The sequence below is a fragment of the Macroventuria anomochaeta genome, assembly GCF_010093625.1.
Source record: "Macroventuria anomochaeta strain CBS 525.71 unplaced genomic scaffold BU25scaffold_9, whole genome shotgun sequence".
In the NCBI taxonomy this organism is placed as follows: Eukaryota; Fungi; Ascomycota; class Dothideomycetes; order Pleosporales; family Didymellaceae; genus Macroventuria; species Macroventuria anomochaeta.
In genome coordinates this window covers 734,955-751,870 of record NW_022985370.1, presented here as the reverse complement: position 1 = coordinate 751,870, position 16,916 = coordinate 734,955, and the positions used below count along the sequence as shown (strand labels likewise).

At 53.0% G+C, this 16,916-nt stretch overlaps 7 protein-coding genes across 7 annotated transcripts; 6 read left to right on the top strand and 1 right to left on the bottom strand.

The window, feature by feature from the left end:
* Nucleotides 1-1,297: 1,297 nt before the first annotated feature.
* BU25DRAFT_485846 (uncharacterized protein) lies at nt 1,298-2,714 on the top strand (the record flags this gene model as incomplete). The annotated part of the gene is made up of 3 exons (XM_033711247.1): nt 1,298-1,474; nt 1,556-1,972; nt 2,112-2,714. 3 exons carry the CDS (start codon nt 1,298-1,300, stop codon nt 2,310-2,312), a joined length of 795 nt encoding a protein of 264 aa, XP_033563998.1. The 3' UTR covers nt 2,313-2,714.
* A 3,129-nt stretch (nt 2,715-5,843) lies between these two features.
* On the top strand, nt 5,844-6,413 carry BU25DRAFT_409067 (uncharacterized protein). Its single transcript, XM_033705971.1, has one exon. It carries the CDS (start codon nt 6,055-6,057, stop codon nt 6,253-6,255), a length of 201 nt encoding a protein of 66 aa, XP_033563997.1. The 5' UTR covers nt 5,844-6,054; the 3' UTR covers nt 6,256-6,413.
* An 879-nt stretch (nt 6,414-7,292) lies between these two features.
* BU25DRAFT_274466 (uncharacterized protein) lies at nt 7,293-8,059 on the bottom strand. The gene has a single exon (XM_033701870.1). It carries the CDS (start codon nt 8,006-8,008, stop codon nt 7,526-7,528), a length of 483 nt encoding a protein of 160 aa, XP_033563996.1. The 5' UTR covers nt 8,009-8,059; the 3' UTR covers nt 7,293-7,525.
* Nucleotides 8,060-10,352: 2,293 nt separating this feature from the next.
* On the top strand, nt 10,353-11,699 carry BU25DRAFT_274447 (uncharacterized protein). Its single transcript, XM_033701869.1, has 2 exons — nt 10,353-10,760; nt 10,809-11,699. The coding sequence occupies exons 1-2, from the start codon at nt 10,469-10,471 to the stop codon at nt 11,615-11,617; spliced, it is 1,101 nt and encodes a 366-aa protein (XP_033563995.1). The 5' UTR covers nt 10,353-10,468; the 3' UTR covers nt 11,618-11,699.
* On the top strand, nt 11,700-11,983 carry BU25DRAFT_274442 (uncharacterized protein). The gene has a single exon (XM_033701868.1). It carries the CDS (start codon nt 11,781-11,783, stop codon nt 11,940-11,942), a length of 162 nt encoding a protein of 53 aa, XP_033563994.1. The 5' UTR covers nt 11,700-11,780; the 3' UTR covers nt 11,943-11,983.
* Nucleotides 11,984-14,942: 2,959 nt separating this feature from the next.
* Nucleotides 14,943-15,542, top strand: BU25DRAFT_274411 (uncharacterized protein). The gene has a single exon (XM_033701867.1). It carries the CDS (start codon nt 15,037-15,039, stop codon nt 15,376-15,378), a length of 342 nt encoding a protein of 113 aa, XP_033563993.1. The 5' UTR covers nt 14,943-15,036; the 3' UTR covers nt 15,379-15,542.
* Nucleotides 15,543-16,262: 720 nt separating this feature from the next.
* On the top strand, nt 16,263-16,736 carry BU25DRAFT_456854 (uncharacterized protein; the record flags this gene model as incomplete). The annotated part of the gene is made up of 1 exon (XM_033710067.1): nt 16,263-16,736. One exon carries the CDS (start codon nt 16,263-16,265, stop codon nt 16,734-16,736), a length of 474 nt encoding a protein of 157 aa, XP_033563992.1.
* Nucleotides 16,737-16,916: the final 180 nt, after the last annotated feature.

The window sequence follows — 16,916 nt, the reverse complement described above, 5'->3', positions numbered from 1 at the left end:
ACTATGGCAGCCACGAACTCACTTTGGCGGCCCTGGACGCTGTCGATATTCTGTTGTCTCTGTACCAAATATGGCCGCTATTGGTAGGGTCTAGGCAAGAGGGAATTTGAGTCAAACATAAGCTGGTTCATCCAATACTGTTTGTACCACGGTTCAGCAACTCGGTTCTCTCCACCTACCAGTACTTAGATCTGGGCTGCTCAGTTCATTCAAAGCCTGCACGTCTCACACACACCCGTCATATTCACAAAATGTGCTCACCACAACCGCCGTATATTCCGCCTCAGGTTGAAAGCGTTCGTACTTGTTCTAAGGCACCGCTTCTGAACCTTTCCCTTCTCGACATCATCGCTTTCAACTATGATGCCGACTACAAAGCGCTACGGAACGCCTTGTCAACTACCTGACTCTGCCCAAAAATCGACCGGGAGCCTTATGTTGCAGGGTCGATCTTGTCCCAGGAAGAGCACGAAAATCCGCTTCGGATATCTAAAGTGATCGAACGCAATATCGAGAACGTCCGCAACCGTCAACTGAGCCTAATCAGTGAATCTGACTGTGCTCAAATACTTTGCGGGGTTATCGCACCAGCTTTGAAGCTCAGGATCAACGCAGCTTATGTCTGCGGTTGGCTCAAATACTACGCACGGCATCTGAATGACCGCAAGAAGTGAAAGAAGACACTTCTCTGGGAGATGAAGTACCCACTATTCTTTGGTTGGAACCCCGTGAAGCTATCACGACACCTCGTTTCCCTCGACAAGTGTATTTCGCTCACCAGTCCCAATGAGGAAGTATAATTTCGGACACATAAGTTAACACAGAACGTAAAGAGTGAGAAACTCCTGCTGGGTCAGTGGAGCACCAAAGTTGCTCCTTGAGGAGGTACGCCGTAGGGTCACAAAGGTGCTGCTATCATTCTGTCTACTACAAATAAAATCGCTACCTCCGTGTAACACCTCGAGTCGCTGCCATACGGCCGAGCTCAGAAACTGTGGTTGGGAATTCGCAGTCAAATTTCGTCCACCATCATGACATCTTTGTCCAGTCGCACACTCCAAGCGCCGTCATATGGCATGAGAATGGACTTTGCAATGGCGTTAGGGTGAGCAGCGGTTTGACGAGACACTGAGCTGGGGGTGTTGAGAGGATGTGAAAGCATAGAGCAGTTCTTCAGGCTCTGCTCCATCGACCAGAACCATCTTCCAACATCATCACCTACGAAGCCACCAAATCCAGTCTTCATATCTCGCATCCGATTCAACAGTCAGCGATCATAAATACTCTGCTTCATATCATGCCCTCTTACGCCGAACTACACCAGAGCCCTCGAGGGCCTGGCGATGCTCGTCCCACAGCTATGCAAATCGTCAAAGACAACGACCTGATGGCAAGCTGGAAGGCAAAGTCGTGTTATTCACCGGAGTCTCCTAAGGCATCGGAATCGGAACTGCCCGAGCTCTCAAAGCGACTGGTATGCATGTTTCGGCGCCGTTCGAAACTCGGAAAAAGCCAGAGCAGCTTTGGAAGACGATCTCGACCTGGCTGACTTGAGGTCCTTGAGCTGGACATGAACTCTCTCGCTAGTGTTCGAGCCTGTGCAAAAGAATTTCTGTCGAAGAGCAGTCAGCTTAACATCTTCATCACCAACGCCGGCATCATGATGACACCCGAAGGCAAGACAGCAGATGGCTTCGAACCGCAGTTCAGCACCAACCACATCGCGCATTTCCTTCTATTCAAGCTCCTCAAGCCCAAGCTCCTCACTTCCGCCACCCCAGACTTCGGCTCACGCGTCATCTGCCTGTCCTCCGTCAGCCACCGCGGCAGCGCATTGGATTTCACCAGCTCAGACGAAATCAACTTCGTCAGCAAGCTATACGACCCTGTTGCTGCCTACGCACAGTCCAAACTCGCGGCGATCTACATGGCTAACGAAATCGAACGCCGCTACAGCACCAACAACCTTCACGTTTTAGCGTCATGCATGGAGGAATCTGGACCGGACCCCAAGCCTCGCTGCCAGAAGCTGTATCTCGATGTGGCGGATTGATGCAGAGTTTCAGAAAGCTTTCAAGAGCATTCAACAAGGCGCCGCAACAACTGTGTAGGCTGTGGTTGCTAAAGAACTGAGAGGGAGGATGGAGAAGTATCTCGAGGATTGTGCGGTTGCTGAGCCGGCGCCTGCTCCGATGGGAGATCCTACAATGGATATGGGTGCGCCTGGGTATGCGGCCTGGGCATTTAATGAGGGTTGGAAGAGGGCACTGTGGAAGGTTAGCTGTGGGATGGTTGGTGTCGATAAAGATTGAGATAACTGCAGTGGTTTGATCATATCGAAAGGATAGTAGTATACTCTAGATGGCTTTTCGATTTATCGGAATACGTTCGATTGTTTTTTCTGGTTCGCAAAATAGAGGTGATTGGACTCGTATAGGATTTGGTTTCCGACTCTGCAAGAAAGCCACAAAGACATCAGCTACATGTTCATCCGAACATGGACATCACATATCAGTGACGGCTCCACTGCATCTCACAATCGCTTGCCGCTGTTGCGAGAAGGGCAGCGTGTCGCCTACACCCGCTTAGTCAGCTTTGCCAGGGGTGTAGCTCATCGTACCCATGTAGTCAACAGAATTGAATGTACTTCAACTCGAGCTTGATGACTACTCACATCCAATGTCCACCTGGCAGAGATCAGCGATAGGGCTCATAAGGTGCACATGCCGATGCATTGCCGTCACGCAGTGCCTATAAAGCGGGCGCCTATCAAGCGCTTGCGTACGGTACCGGCTTTGCAGCTCAGTGTGACACATGTCCCAGAAAGTCAACAACCTTCATGCAAATCTCGATGATCACAGAGCATAAGGCCGACGTTGTTCCTGAGCTGAAGGTAACCTCCACGTGGTGTCACTCACGTGCATGCGTCGCATTGCATACAACGGTGAGCGTACACCGTACCCGATTCACACCCGCACCGTCTTACGCAGATCTTCCGTCCAGTGGGCATCAGCAATCTACCATGCTTCGGCGACACCAAAATCCCATCTGACAGTACAGGCTCCTTTGCAGCTCAGCTGCACAGAACGCCTGGGTGAGTGCATTCGATAGTTCGATTCGACTTCTTACGTGAGCCGATCGCTCGATGCGTGGCCGGGCCGGGAGCCATTTAGGCATTTGCAGGCATTGGCTAAGGCAGTATCAGCCTTCAGTTACTGGGTTTGCGAGACCGAAGGCAGGCACACGCGATCAGCGCCTGGGATGTGCGCGTGGAAAGCGATCATCTACCGATGCTTGCAGATATTCCTGTTGTGCTGTTGGCTGTGCAGCTTGATATTGGAGCACAAGGGTGTAACCCGTCTCAATTTTTGACATGTGGAATGTGCATCGTTGGGATCCAGGATGCATGCAAGCGACTGATCGTATACCACATAGAACGTCATTTGTGGGGAGCTCAATCGATGCTGTGTTTGTGGGGTCGATAGTCGTTCAATTTCGAAAGACACAGTCCATGCTGGCTTAAGACGGAGCTTAAATGTACGCGTAGATGCCTCTCGAGTCCTGCAACATCTGGTCAGCGGAGATTAGCTTTCCCAGATCTAAGTTCTGCTCATTTGCATAGGCCAGCTTGATCTCACTGAGATTCAGCGAGGTTCCAAGGCAGTGCCCATGCAACTGATGTCGTCATCAGGACCGCATGCGTAGAATCAAGGCCGGAGGTTTTGGTACCCTGAGGGCATCGTCATGTAGACGATCCCTGACAACCGTTAACCTATCGTCAAACTTCAAGTATGGATGTCGTCATGTGTTGAGGGCCCATATTCGATATCAACAGTACCTGACACGGATCCGCGGCATTTGCAGCTCTCAAGACCCCACATCCTCATTTTGCGCATTGGGGGCCACTTCAGAGGATGTGAAGCAGATCCACTGTCTGGAGCATTTGCATAATGTGCACGTCAGGCATATATGATAGCTTGTGAATGATTAGATGCTCGATAATGCATTGCGTCCCCCTTCAAGATGAAAGGGCTGAGTGACCCGACACCCAGGTAATGCCCTGCGCCCACTTACAATTGTGATGATATTGAGTAGGGTGCCCAGAGACCCACCAGATCCTGGCCCCCCTTCATCCTGATCATCCGGCGTTAAAGAGGTTTGGCAGCCAATATTCACCACAGCAGTAGTCTCGGAAGAACAACTAGCGGATGCAAATCTGTCGAGAACTCGAGGTAAGCTCCGTTCCTCAATTGCGTCCTTGCAAGGGCATGCGCAAAGTCGATGCACGCCCAAATTCGAAGCACTTCCGTAGATTTACCGCTGTAAGTATGTGATGACTGTGCAGATGATGGCGGGAAGACTGCCGAATTGATATATTTACGGATCGAAAACGCCAGTGAATTGTATAGCTGGCACTTTTGTACTTTGTTTTGTAGTAATACATAAGGTGCCAATGCGCGTAGTTCCGGCTCGTAGGGTCTTTGACGCCCATACAGGCTCTCCAGCAAATGAAGTGCTGTAGTTTGCATAGTCACTCGCATCGTCGAAGCCAATATGATCCGCGCTATTGACTGGAGGACAGCTGTGAGCTAGTTCAGCGTCTCATCCAGATGACCTCCTGGACTTACGCCCTCACTGAGATACGTAGGCGTTTGACCTGTTCTGCACGTGCTACGACTGAAAAATCGCAAGAAAGACTGGATACAGGATCCATCGCGCTGCGCAACGGTAAATCTTGGTCCAGTAATGATCGGCGACGATCGTACCCCTTGGTGCAAGAGGAGCGTCAGATCGCTCGGTCAAATTCAGTGGTGGAAATGTCCCGGCAGAATTGAGCCTTCTGCAGAAGTCGTACGATAAGACGCGTCTGCGAGAAGCCTGTGTTGCCGCGTTCAGCGCCTTCATTTTCATTGCGAAAGCAGCATTGGCTCTCTCGACACCATATGCTTGTGCTTGAGACAGGACCAATGAGTCGGGTTATTGTTTCAAGTGTACGCATCTTGTAGGTACTCCGGGCTGAACACATTACGATTTGCATCCACGAGTAGCCGGATCCAGATCGAGCTTGCTTGTCGAGACGAGAGACCCTGAGCGTTTCGGCAGGTGTCGATAGCGCCTGAGTTACCTTTAACCAATGTCGACGAAGGAACGTTGTTGCGTTCATCCACATAGTGGAGATGGCGCTTGACCTTTTCAGCGATGACAGGGAAGCAGAGGCAGGCCGACGCGGACGTTGGTGGAGAGTGGAGACATCCGAACGTCTCAAGAAGGCTAGAGTGGAAGCATGGCTGGATACGGCCTGCCGAGACCGCCAAACTGCTCTTGCTTTTGGCTCGGTAAGCTTTCGCGACCGAGATGCACCTGAGCGAAGATTGCAAGGGATAGCACATCAGGGGGTGGAAAATCACGATCGACCGAGGATTCCTCTGAGTTGCAAGACCGTTCTTGGTGTGCTTTTGCGACGTCCGAGAACCATGAAAGGCCAGTGAACTATCGATATCTGCCACACGGGTGGATCTTAAGGGTTGTGAGGGCAGCTGAAACCGGACAGACCAGCGAGCCGCTCTGGTTCCGAGTGTCAGTGATATTGTTCATCAGTTCCCTAACGGCCTTGGAGATGGCAGAATGGCGCGTCCCTAAGACATGGGTATCGTGGTGAACGAGATATACCCGTACGGCCGGCAGATCGTTCCATATCAGTGGACCAACCTCGATGACCTTGAGCTGTGATCGAAGCAGGCAAAGCGACCATGGTGTGTTTTCGATTGATCTGAGACCTGGCCCGATACTCGCAGGATGTGTTGGTGGTCAGCCGAGCACATCTCGGTGTTAATGCCAGACAGGACCTGCGATGGATCTACGTCAGCCGTTCTCGAGACCTTGTCGTGGCGGAGTGGTCCCGGAGGATAACCTCAAAACGGTGAACATGGACCAGGGCCTGGCGATCCTACAACCCACTTTCATTTTCGCGATGGATGCTGGCCAAGCGCTCTCAGAACAGGATGCGCCTCGTCCGACTCGTTCCTTCCAGGCCCAAGATCCTCTTGCAGTCAGATGAGATGGTGGGCGCCTGTGGCTCTGGTCAATCTTGATACATTGGTGGCTGCCTTTGCCGCAAATGCCTATTTGCTATGTAAGATGCGCGAACGGTCGTATGGTCTGGGTAAATTGCAAGCCATCCCAGCAGCCACATGGTCTTCGCACGGCTACGCAGGGGCCTTCAGAGGAAAGTCGCGCACGTCGCGGAGATTTTGAGGAAAGAGACAAGGTCCTGATGTGTCGCAGCCTTGCTGGACCGGCCAAATGGCGGCGCCGTTGTCGAAGGATTCAATGTCGCCGACTTCCGAATCGCAGTGCAGAAAAGCCGATTCGAACTGGGGCCTTTTGTTGAAGAATGCAAATCAGCACGTTGCGTATGAAAAAATCGAATATTGCGTGAGGCGGTAAGATAGCGCGATGGTTGATATGGGTACCCCAGCCGCTGCGGTTATTGAGGAACTTTGAGTTCTGATGGAATAAACGGCCTCTTTACAAGGTGTTGCTTGCAGGACTGAACACAATTCCATCTAGTTTGTTCCGCCTCACTCACACTGCGTGCCCAAAGTACACCCAACGCACTAGTTACGACGATGCTTCGCATTGCGCCAATACAGTACAACGGAGCAAGTTCATTTCTGACCAAGCTCGGTGCCAGCATGCAGCATTGGTATCTCGAAGGACAGCTGCTAACCAACGCTTTGGAGTCGGAAATATCATTTGAGTAGTCGATTCGTTGTCAGTTGTCTAAATCGTGTGTTATGGAGAAGATGTGTTTCAGATTTTCGCCATGCGACTGAAACGAGTCTTTCGGCAGTTCCTGAAGCGTTGAAATTTGCCCGACCACTAGAGTGCACTCAATAATCGATGAAGATCTCGTTTCGAGTGTCACTGATACTGCCATGTCATCGACCACAATGATGACGGTGGAAGATGAGGTGATGACCGGGTTCATCGAAGTTGTGTTTTGGTGAACATGCTTCCAGAACGGTGTGGTCCTAGGACGTCGAGTACCAGAGCCCATAGGAACAAGCTTGGTTTGAGATTACTTTCCCGTGCCTGTATCAGTGCAGGCGCGCGCTCTAGTTCTTGTAGTCTTTGAATACCTTTCGACATTGAACGGCAACTGGAAGAGTGCAAGTGATCCTTCACAGTCACGCTCAAGATGCGTTATTGCACACAATCGATGTTGTTTTGTATGAGTCTGGTCGATTTGCGGTTGCTCTCTGAGAGGACACCACATCCCAGCGACCGACCTATACACATGCTGACGAGATACAGCCTCGGTGGCAATGTTAGTGGGGATGCCGCTGCCATGCCGACTCGTAACATTAACTGACCGAGATGATCACTAGGATGGCACAAACACAAGACTGTGTTGTGTCCCGTGGATGACGGATCAGGCAGCGGCCAAAGCAGCGACACCCCTGCGTGTTCTTGTTCGCTTAGAAAGATACGAAATGTCCCTGTTTAGCGTTGTGCCGGAAGATCATGCAGGTCTCTGGCTAAACAGAGAGTCGATACAGGTGCATGACGTCCATCGAAACGGCTTGCAAAATGCAGTCGAATCTTGAGAGAGCCGATTGTGACAGAAACTCAACAACTGTTGTAGCGCTTTTGCTGAGAATTGTCGTGGAAGCAGTGCCTTCCAAAAGCCGGGTAAATTCGATACCCACATCGGGCACAAGATCCAGGGTAGTGGTGGTAGGAACTCCGCGAATCGCGCGAGTGACCATGTCCGAGGTGGGAGATTTTCCATCAACGAAGACCCTGGCCGTTCATCTCCCATACGTCCGTGCACTCTCATGTTCGTGATATCGTGTATGCAGCACAGAAAGACGTGGTTGCGTCGTACCGTACACAATTTTCTGCGTCTTCTGGAAGGGTATAGACACGTGGTTGGAGAGTAACACAAAGCAGAGCTATGTTGTGAGACAGCTACTTCGCCGTTTGGGTAAATCCTCGAGTCCATCTCAGAGGGATGTGATGGCTCGTACGTGCCGCCGCCGTAGACGGGCCTTCGGTAGATGCGCAGTCTGCCCCTGATGGACATCGCACGCGGGTGATGGCTCCGAGGCTGTTCCGGCTCGGCATGCTGCGCAAATCGGTGCAGATTGAGAAAAGATCTCTGTGGTGGCATGCAACTCACGTGGCGAGCTTCTCGAAGCCGCTCAAAGAAAGAGGCTGTGGAGGTTTGTGGTTGGACAGCGGGAGGTCGGCTACAGTGAGCAGACGGTGACAGCAGCCAACGTGGCTTCAGGGTTTAGCTGCATGCGCTTGTACTGATCGACCCGCCTCTTCTTCAAGATCCTCCACAGACGAACGAGGCCAAGACATGGGATTACGCCGCCATCCATCCTCGCGGCGTCGTGAGGACCTCGCGTACGGGGGGCGGACATGGTTGCTGTAAAAGGGCATCGTCCGGCCAGCCGTCGCTGTCTGCTTTTCCGCGCTTGCCTTCGCTCTGAAACTGCTGCAGACCACGCGGCCTAAGTAGCTAGTCGAAGGAGCTTGCCGTCGAGCAAAGGTACGGTGAGGATGCTTGATGGAGAAGAGCCTCCACTCCGCCCGGCAGCACCTCAACGGTGAAGGGCATGGGATTGTTCGATTGCGAGTCAAGAGCGGGGCGCCCAGTGCTACTGCTCGTCGCAGCAGCGGCTGTAACACAGCCATGGAGCTCTCTGCAGCACGATACGAGAGCGCGCACAATGACGGCTGATGACCGCCTCTCAATATTTTCGTCACATCATCCCTTGCTCGCTTCGCCAGCGGCTGCCGCCATGTGCATCACCAGAGCAGGAGCTCTCTAATCGCTTGCAGAGGGCTTTGCGAATTGTCGACCAGTGAGTGGCCAGATAAGGTGCTTGGTAGGAGCTCCAGCGCCAGTGTTTGGTCGGTGAGGCCGCCAGCGGGAACGACATTAGACAGGTTTGGCAGGCGCCGCCTTGGTCGCACCCCAATCACGCACCCTTCATCCCACCGAACCTTCGCGGGACGATATGGTGCTATCGTGCCTAGTGAACGTCGCTCGCCCTCGACGGTACGAATTGCCCGCCCGCTTGCGTGTAGGCGATATGAGAGGAGAGGCGGCTGGGATGTTTAAAGCGTGCAGAATGGTCTTTCGTCTCATGTCTGTCCCTTTCTGAACCCCAGCGTCTGCCGTTCCATCCCCCCTGCGTAATCCTTCGTCAGCCCATCCCGTGCTTGTCTCGACGCCCTTTTCGCGGCGCTGTCGTTCTCACACTGGCTGGCACTGGCGGGCACTGTCTGCGAGAGGGTGCAACCTGTCGGCGGTTTTCCGGGGGCCTTACTCACGACTCCGGCGAAGCGTCTCCGAATCTGGGACCGGGTATTTCACGTCTGACTCTGGTGACTGGTCTGACACTCACGTCTGCCTCGACATTTCCACGGCTCAGCGTGCAGCAGGTACTTGCAGGCCTGCTGTCGATCGATCTCTGTCCGAGTGGACTGTGCAGGGCCACACCAAACCACCCCTACCGCCTTCACCCACGCCAGCACCAAGGCGTCTCGCGTAGCGCTCGAAGAAGCTACCAGCAGCAGTCGGCGACGCACAGCTTCGAGGGCTGTGTCACTATCGACTGACTGCAGGCGCGGGTGCGTGACTGCTTTCCGGAGGTAGTTGATCCGCTCCGCTGGGAAGGCACGACTACGACCTTCACCAGCACTGCCAGACCCAGCCGGCGTGTGCAGCGACTCCAGAAGTCAGGGTGCTTGCAGCCGAATATCAGCGCACCTACAAAACAGATTGTCCTCGAGGGTCGATCTGCGGTGCATCACGGCCTGTCCTGGAACAGCAGTCGGGCACCCCTGCAGCGCCATTACTAGCATTCCACTGCCTCCGTGCCAGCAGCCCAAAAGCGACTCTTCGCCGGTGGTGCGCAGATTGGCTGGTTTGGAATGTGTGGGCGGATCGCTCGGCCAAGGCATTGTTACGGAGGCGTGCGCATCGCTGCCCTAGTCCCAATTCACCCGTCATCTGCATTGCCGTTGCAGGGCTGGCAGCGTTCGTCTAGCCGTGCTGGGAGGTTGGCTGCTTGTCACAACGGTCCGCCGCCTCGTCGACCGCTCTTGCAATTTCGACAGGGACTTGACAGGACTGGGGTCGACCGCTGTCTGACCCACCTCGTTGGCAACGGTTTGGTCACCGCGGGCCTCTCCACTGACGACGCTACAGTGTGAACGGGCGTCGTGCTGAATCTCGCCAACCGCTCGCTACTCTTACATAGGCACTGCAGGCCGCCCGGAGTCCTGGCGCACCATATCTGCCACTACCCGTCACTCTATTGTGCTTTCCATCTCGTCATCACTTGCTCACTCTTCACCTAATCACCCTCCACCAACCCCAACATTACTACCCAAGTACCTCAACGTTACGCAGCCTCTACTGTGCCCCGTGACTTGAACCTTCTCCATGGCAATGCACCTTGCCAGCATGGTACACGGCAGCGTACGGGAGCGTGAGGCGTTCCAGCATCCACCGCAGTCGGCCTACTACCAGCAACCGCAGCCTCGTGGGTATCCCGTGTCGACTACTGTTGCGCCCACTCTCTACACCGCACACCCACAGCAGGTTGAGTACCAGTACCAGCGACAACGGCCTCAGTCACCGCCATCGCCACCCGCAGAGGAGCAGAAGCTGTCGCTGCCTTCAATTTCGAGTCTCCTCGAATTTGCCGGTGGTGAGAAGCCTGCTTCAGAAGCTGGTAAGTACCTCGCCGCGACTTCCTCATCGCAGGTTCTAACGGAAGTAGCCGCTGGGAGCCCTCAATCACAACACAGACAGTCATCTTCGCCACAGCTGAGACAGACGCAACAACAACAGAACACTGGCACAATGCAAAGGCCACAGCAACCTTCAACCTACGTTGCAGCCCCAACAGTTACAAGCAACACTCGAATGACACTTCCCCCTACGCCACCAATGCACCCTGATGCTGCTGGCGACGGTCAACGGTCGCCCTCCTCTGCTTCTACTCACTCTGCTGCCTCAGCAGCTTACTTTATGGGCGCATCGCTCAACAACATGGAGCCCCACCAACAGCGTCAAGCCCTGTCGTCAATGCCACCTATGAAGCGGGACTCACTCCCATCGCACTCGATGTCTCCCTACAGCGGCTCAATGTACGCTCAGTCGCCCTACCAGTCGTCTCCAGGTAACGCATCAGCGACCTCGTTCTACTCGCCTGAGCAGCACTCCTACAACAACGCCAGCATGTATGCTCAACGACCGCTACCTTCGAACTACCAACCCACAATGCCGCTGCCAATGCCCCAACCCACCGTCTCGGCCACTGGCACAAACCCCTGGCAACACCACCACTACATCAGCACATCCAGCCAGTCCGCATTTCCTCAGTCCCAGGACCGATACATCTGTTCGACCTGCAATAAGGCCTTCTCGCGGCCAAGCAGCCTGCGCATTCACAGTCACAGCCACACTGGCGAGAAGCCTTACAAGTGCCCTCAGGCAGGATGTGGCAAGGCCTTCAGCGTGCGAAGTAACATGAAGCGCCACGAGCGAGGGTGTCACGCTTCGACCAGCACAACCATCACGACATAACGACTCAAAAGCTAATCTCGACTGTCATATCTCTACCGGCGTTGTTTGGCTTAGCCTCAGTTGCCAATAATGTATACTTGGAATCAGCAAGGCGGCTTTTATCCGTTTGGCGCGCGTTGCCATCGAAATCATCATCACGGCCTTTAAATCGGCGTTCTTGGAGATGTTGTTATTGTTCACTAGCATTTACACCGGCGTCGCGACATTTTCCGGCTTTCGCTACACAGCGTGGCCATCTTTTCAATACCTTTGTCTACCTACGCCACCAGCTATTTGGTTCGGCGCTTTCTTTCTTTCTCTGTATTATAATAGGATTACTGCATAGCACTTGGTGCTTCGACAAAACAATCGATCAATGTTCTCGAACTCTCCTCCAGGGTACATCCCAGTAATCGCGTGTTTCGATCTAGTGGGTGAACCACGGATCTGATGAGTTGTTTGCATGAATTTCACCGCCAAGTTCAGCACTGTCGCAGCTTCGCATACCCAATGCAATCAAAGTATACTGAGGATCACCCATGCTGACCCCGTCATATCACATGCTGTCATTTCCTAGGGCCTGATGCCTAAGGTCTCTGTTATTTACAAACTGCCTGCCCATGCATCAACAACAGTTGCCTGCGCATACTATCTGCTATCCACGTCAGCAGTGGCACTTGGTTCATGCCTGACAATGCTGACACAATGCTCGTCTCCATGGATATCACTATGGTTATGCGCATCTCCCGTCGCCCTGCTGCGCATGTGGACATATAATGCTGGTATGTATGGCCCTTGATGTGGAGAGGTAGTTCTATCCTGCCGACAGTTGCCCAAGCAATGGCTTCGGACTTCACCGCCTCTCTTGTATGAGAGTGGGAACACAGTGAAGACAACCACTGGCCACTGTACTTGCTAGACTTCATAGCAAGGATGCAGTCTACACATCATGACCTGTGGACTGATTTGACTGAACAAGGCAATGCAATCTCTTGGTGCCGTGATAGCAAGGAGAGCAGTGCGGCTCCTTGAATCAATTCCTGCAGCTTCACCAATACACACCCGACATCCATCGGCAGTTGCTGTGCAGTCAGAAGCCGGTCTTTCATGTGGATCCACCTTCCTGAAGCGAAGCAAAGCACAGTGAGATGATCTACAACCTTCCTTGATCTTTGCAATTTTTCAAGTCAGCTACAGGAGCGGCTGCACCTCCAGCCCGGCGAAGGTGGAACAGCGAAGGTGAGGTGTACTTCTGCTCGGCCAGGGAAGCTGCGTCAAGTTCTTCAGTGGCGTCTGATCGATAATCCAATGCACGCTCTCACACTGTGTCCCTGTTGAGGAAAGAGGAGCCGTCGATCGTGCAAAGTCGGCATGGACCTTCTGCGGGTTTGCTCCATCGAGTGCGCCGAAGCATGCCGCATAACGACTGCTCCTTCCTGGTCATCTTCGCCAGCAGCTCTGCTCATCGGCTATAGAGTCGCCACGAACGTTTCACCACTGTCTACACGAATGATACATTGTGATAAGGCCACATGTGGCGCCCGTCAGCTCACTGAGCGTCAAAGGTCTCTTCGTGGGCGCAATTCAGCGAAGCACTCCATGTCTGAGACCATGATCAACGCTCCAACCCCCGAAGGGCCATTTTCTGTCCCGAGCCTGCGCCGTGAAAAGTCATAGGTGTCCAGATAATCTTTCTCAATAAATCCTGAAGCCGCCCAACGCAGATGCGATTCATGCTGTTATCGTACGTATCACAATAAGAAATGCTGTTCAACAGAGACGTTCAGATTAGCATGCTCGTCTATGGCTTGAACCACCCGTGCCGTTAAAAAGCAACGCATATCGTTCGATCAACGAACCAAGGATGCGGTTGCACGACCGGGGAAACAGCAAAAAGCATTCTTCCCGCACCAAAACGATTAATGCAAGCCACGCGTTGGGACACGCGCCCGCTGGAATTACTCTTCTTGATTTTTCAGCCGAGGGCGCGAAAAAGCAAAAAGTCACTGAAGGAGAACGATTTGAACACACGCACCTCACTTTCGTTTCCCTCCTGGCTGTCTATGGTGTGATTCGGGTTACTCACCCTGGTGAGCTGCAGAGCGCCATGACGGAGGCTTCGGAGCTTGCGCTTGATCCGTATACATGTTATGAAAACCGTTTTGCTTTTTCGTCCTCTCGTCACGACCTGCTTCCATCCCCAGCCTCATCCCCACAGACGAGGCGTATTCGAGAGATCGTGACACCGTCACCATGCAGATCTCTGCTCCCGCAAAACAAGAAAACGGGTCATCATCAACTCGATGTGCTTCCTTCAGTGACGGCAGAATCATACGATGTCTTGGTTGAAGTCGAGATAAGTCTGTCCCGGGAGGCAGGTCTGTCCGTTACGTCAACAGTCTAGCGCGGCTGTCCATCACCCAACGCGGGCGAGTCACCCGAACCGCGCTGCAACTCCTCACATCGTATCGTGCGCTCAAAATAGCCACAAAGTTATTCGATTCTCGTATACATATTGCGCAACGACATCTATCAACTCCTTCCAAGTCAGAGGTAGCTTTCAGGAAAGCTTTCCTCCGGCGCTCGCAGCGTACACTAGCCTTGATTTTGGCAGCTGTCGAATCTCGACGATTCCCGCCCTACGCGATCGTCACACACAACACCTCCAACGTTACAGCGATAATCCTGGGAGACAGGATTTCGAGAAGACAGCTTTACGGAATTACCCAGACTCCAAATCGCTGCCTTCTTGCGGAACACACACTGCACGAGCACAGCAACAACGTGGGCATTGTATCCACTTTTTGTGCCCGTCGCTGCCAGGGCTTCAATGCGCAGGGAGATCCATTGCAATGTGCATCTTTGCGCGCGCTCTTGTCGTCGTACCTGCAGCCTCAGGATCAGTTACCTGCCACGAACATCTTGCGCCGAACGCTTGACTCTGCACTGTATCTCCGGCTCTTTATGATCGACCATATAGACCACCATCCCCTGACCTCCACCGCCGTTGTTATGGACACGATAGCGGTGAGTCTCACCTCCAGGATTAACCCAGGCGCTATAGGTTATGAGGGTCTTTCCAGAAGCCCGCGAGACACGTCAATGTCTGGCACTTGCTTCAGTCGCACAGTCGCCACGGGCACGACAGCTGTGATCGCCCTGTTAACTTTGGTAGTCCGTCATGCCCTTATGCCCCTCAGACCATCATTTCGTGCGAACAAGCGGGCCCCGGTTGCTTTGCTCCGGTACTAGCTTCAACACGAGCATCAACGACAAGACAATCCTGGGATCTGGTAAGTTCAGGGCCGTCCCTGCACGTCCCGGCCTGGCAACATGCCATTTTGCAGACACGGAAATGGTGCGAGTCAAGACGTTTCGGCGGTGTGCTAGTTGGCAAGTCATTGCGTCTCCGAGGTCCGCTCCGGCGCTGTTTGAGCGCAATGTTCTTTCGGCGGCTTGCTAGCAGCGGCCAGCCTCATCTTCTGATTCTACATAGTGTCATTGCGCGCAAATCATCAAGTCTCACCAGTATCGCGTCAGTCGATTGTCCTCCCGAAGGCAAAGTTTGGGTCGCTTACCGGGAGCCAAACTGGCTTCAAATCGGCGCGTTTTGTGTGTCCTCGCGTACAAGTTCGTTCCAGCATCATGCTGGAACGTGCAACGCTGGAGGAGATGAAGCTCGCAGGTTCTCACGGACCACGAGGGGAAGACAAGGGCAAATACAAGGCGTCATTGAACCTCGGTGTCACTCTTGCTGCAAGATTGGATGGATCTTGCTTTGAAGCGGACTGGCCAGTGCAATTTCGATGTGTTTGGGAATGCCTGCCGCGAGTCGTAAGAACTGATCAAGATGTTCAGGTACCCGCGCAAAGATTGGGCGGTAACGAGCGGAATGGCAAGCATGGATGAGCTTGTTACGACAACTGTCCGGTCGGGTGATTGTTATCTCATCGCGCATATTGCTGCATGCAGTAATTACCACAACTCATCAGCAGCCTTGTGGCGCTTATATGCTCATCTTCTCATCCGGCTACGAGAGATGATCTCACGCATGGCGAGCGGGCTTGCGGCTTGATCGTCGCGGGATCTGCCTGCCACAATACCGAGTGATGAAGATGCGTATACCGTATCGTGAAAGTCTAAGTGCAGCAATCATTCAGCTTCAAGTAAGAGGACGAATTGGAACTGGGAATCACACGAGTGTTCGCGTCTCAGAGTTCTCGGTCACGACATCATGGAGCGCATGCAGAGCAGTTTATCGCGGTTGGCGAACGCTACTGATCGACAGATCAACCTGTGAAGCAAGACTGCAAGAACATGTTAGATGTATCAATCAATTCAAGGAGGAGTGGCAGCGGCTCTGAACGCCTGTCAGAAGGGGAAGGAGCAGACCATATGCATCGTGATTGCCACTCTCAGACATCAACACCACCATGTTCACATACCGAAAGTCAACGTTCACAACAGAGTTGTTTTCGAAAGATTATATTGCATACTCTTGAACAGCAAATCGATCCATCGCCAGCTGCTCGCGACGCTAGGAAATTTTGTGTAGGCATCTTGGAAACGAACTACAACGAACTCTGAAGGTCGCGCCAACACTCGAGTCCTACGCATTCTGCCCGCATCGTCATCCGAGCAACCAATCTGCTGCACACTCGAGATTATGCCTTTGAATAACCCACCGTCATATGCCGCAGTCTCATATGTCCGGGGTAATTCGTTAGTCACCAAGATTATAACGGTGAATGGGCAGATACCTATTGTGCGAAGCAACGGAGACACTGCACTACTATGGATCAACGCTATCTCCATCGATCAAAACAACATAGACGAACGGAGGGAACAAATTGTTATCATGCGCCAGATCTACTCGAAAGCCATGTTTTTCTACATATGGCTTGGATACGGATCACAGAAGACGGAGAGGCTGGTCCAAGGTTTGTCAGAGTTCGACTGGCCCGCAGCGAAAAGCTACTTCCTTTCCAGCATCGGTCAAACACAAGTGCCACCCCTGACATGGCACGTCGACATCTTCCCGACGCTTTGGCAGCTCACTCGACTGCAACACTGGTCCAGGATATGGATCGCCCAGGAGTTTCATCAGCAGTCTTCAAGGACGACCTACTGGTCGACATAACCTGAAAGCCGCAACTGTCGTGCAGCAAACACTTAGATTGGACAGGCAGGACCCTACAGTGAAGCAACTCATGGATGAGCTTTCTGATCTTGACAAAATCTCAATCGATCCGCGTAAATCAGCCCAATGACACAAATATTGGGTCTGCCACAGGACAGCTTCTGCAAAGCTCCACACCCC